Source organism: Penaeus chinensis, chromosome 41 (genome assembly GCF_019202785.1).
Source record: "Penaeus chinensis breed Huanghai No. 1 chromosome 41, ASM1920278v2, whole genome shotgun sequence".
NCBI lineage: Eukaryota > Metazoa > Arthropoda > Malacostraca > Decapoda > Penaeidae > Penaeus > Penaeus chinensis.
In genome coordinates this window covers 8490536-8493035 of record NC_061859.1, presented here as the reverse complement: position 1 = coordinate 8493035, position 2500 = coordinate 8490536, and the positions used below count along the sequence as shown (strand labels likewise).

The following is a 2500-nucleotide window of genomic DNA, read 5'->3' as shown; positions in this document are numbered from 1 at the left end:
TGAACTTGATTACAGCTCAAATTCTATAAAAAACAAAAGAAGGAAAAAGGTAGGTACATAGTTATACTAATTAAATGCACCATGGATACTCCTTTGGTTTTATTACCTCATTAACATGCCAGAAGGTAGCTGGCATATTTCTTAATTTCAGTTTAAATTTAAAAAAAAAGGACCAAAGAGGTCAGATATGTATATTTTATATGCCCTTTACCTAAAAACTTAGTATAGTAATATGTAAGTACCATATGCAAGGTATACTTAAATCAAAAGTTTCATTTACACAAAATATTCTTTCATAACAGTGTTTGAGGACATGGGACAATCAACAACTACAAAACTATAAGGAAAATTTCAATGCAAGCAGCGGAGGCAACTGTGGTGAGCACCGTAAGGTTAGCAAAAGGTTTGGCAAACAAGATTGGTTGGCAGTAAAGTAAAATAAAGATGCCTACAGCAGATGTCCCCTATCTGATTTTAGCATCAAGTGTCCATGTCTGCAACTTCGAAGAACAGGTCTGGATCCAGGCTTCCTGGTACCTGTGGGAAAAAAAAAGAGAGAGAATTTCAGTCTACATGCATTTAATTAATCAAAATGAAAATTCTCTGTACAGACAAAGACACAATTTCATAGATTGTGAATATACACATGTCATTGGCACATGTACACTAATCAAACAAAAGAGTAAAATGTTTTAGATTATTCAAAAGAAAAGAAAAGAAAAGAAAAAAAAGTATGCATGTCATTTAGACTTGTATTTCTAAAATAATTTTTGACACCATATCATAACTTCAGTGACATAATCCTCTTTTGTCTCTCTTCTGCTGGAGCTTCAAAAATGTAACCTTCTATTCCGTGGGGAAAAAAACGAAACTTTTATATATAAACAGGAAGAGTATCATATAATGTTATAAACATAGCATTCAATTCACATTAACAAATCCAAATGATGACTATATAATCTCTTGCTACCCTCATTAATTTATTCATACTTCCACATTTTGGCATTCTTAGCCCCTTAGCTACTCAAAATTTCACAACAAACCAGTCCCATTATGATTTTTTTTATCTTGTAATATACTTTTTTAATTTCTCTTGTTCTAAATAATTTTAAGAATTTTTCTTCTTTCAATCTACATTTCTTTTATGTTGATCAGTCAATCATTTTTTTTTTTTTATTCCAAGAAAAGTTGTATTTCTGGGACATTTTTTCTTATTACTAGACAGAAGTACTGTGTATAATAATGACCTACATGTTATCAAAATAAATTACCAATCTTGTAATACCACTGCAGATTCCTATAAAAAATTCTACTCAGATCTGAGATGTTATCATCATAAACTACATTGGTTAAAAAAGTATAAATTTCCCTGTACTGTTTCTGTATTGTGAGAATCTATTACCACACCATGGTATTATTATCTATTGAACATTTTCTGTCACATTTAAAATATAGAGACAGCGTGAAGCTTGGGGGCAAAGCCTCCAGGTAAGGAAGTGCTATATGACATCAAAGGTCATATGGCACTATGGTAAAGTATAGTAGCAAAATGGGTTAAGAATGAGTTAATGATTAGGGTAAAGTTACAAGTTGAACAGTATTATAGGGTAGTATGGTAGAGAAAAGGGTATAGATTAGGGGGGTAATAACTTGGTATATAATCTAAGAATTGCATTACTTTAATGGCAATTTTAGCATTCAGTGGCTGAAAAATACTTTTAATTGAAGTACTCTTTTTGTTATAACCCTGACACCAGTTTTGTGAAATTATAAAAAAAATACCTTGTTCTCATGATCTATTTGTGGAATGTCAACCAAAGATTTTTAGCCATTAATATTTTGTGAATCTCATGACATTCAGTTTCACAAAAGGATAAATTGAATCCTGATTCTGAATATCTATATATCTTCAAGCCTTATTTAACCTTTGGATTGGGGATGTTTTGACATGAAAAAAATTGGCCGAGGGGTGAGTGACAGCTACCTCTTGCCATGCTCTATTGTTGCCAAGTGGTGGGTAGATACCATGCATGAGTGTTTGTGTGGGCTGGGCCAACAATCCACATACCTGGGAGAGTTACACTCAAGAAAGCTAAATGCCCAGATTTTGGCCTTTAGATCCAGTGGGTTAATGTCCATTCTGTGCTGTAACTATTATTTTACTTAAAATCTGCTCACTGCCTAGACAGTATGATGACTTGCAGAACTGTTCATATGATTTGATAGTTAATGGTTAATGTACAGGGCTGTAGGGGGAATCACAAAGAATTGATTTGGCTAGGCCAAAAAGGGTAAACAAAAGTTTGCAGAGGTGGAAGCAGTAGGAGGATGAGGGTGGGAGGAAGATGGGGGTGGTATGGAGAGAGGTAGTACTGTTTGGAGGAGGACAATAAGGATGAAGAGTAGTGATAAGGGGGACGGGGGAAGACAATGAAGACTGCAGTAGAAGATGGAGTGGAGGATGTTGGATGAGAGAAAGGGGTGTATTCTGAAGGTTGAG

The 2500-nt window shown here is 34.2% G+C and overlaps 1 protein-coding gene across 2 annotated transcripts in view; it reads right to left on the bottom strand.

Annotated features, from left to right (window-relative positions):
• LOC125047730 (6-phosphofructo-2-kinase/fructose-2,6-bisphosphatase-like) overlaps positions 1–2500 on the bottom strand; it is a 34424-nt gene that overhangs the window by 4343 nt on the left and 27581 nt on the right. Inside the window, exon 15 of one of the 2 annotated variants that reach the window (XM_047646136.1) lies at positions 453–537. In XM_047646136.1, coding sequence (XP_047502092.1) covers positions 481–537 — 57 coding nt within the window. In that variant the 3' untranslated portion in view covers positions 453–480. Of the gene's footprint in view, positions 1–84; positions 538–2500 lie in introns of those variants that run through there. The other variant, XM_047646135.1, reaches the window with a different exon arrangement.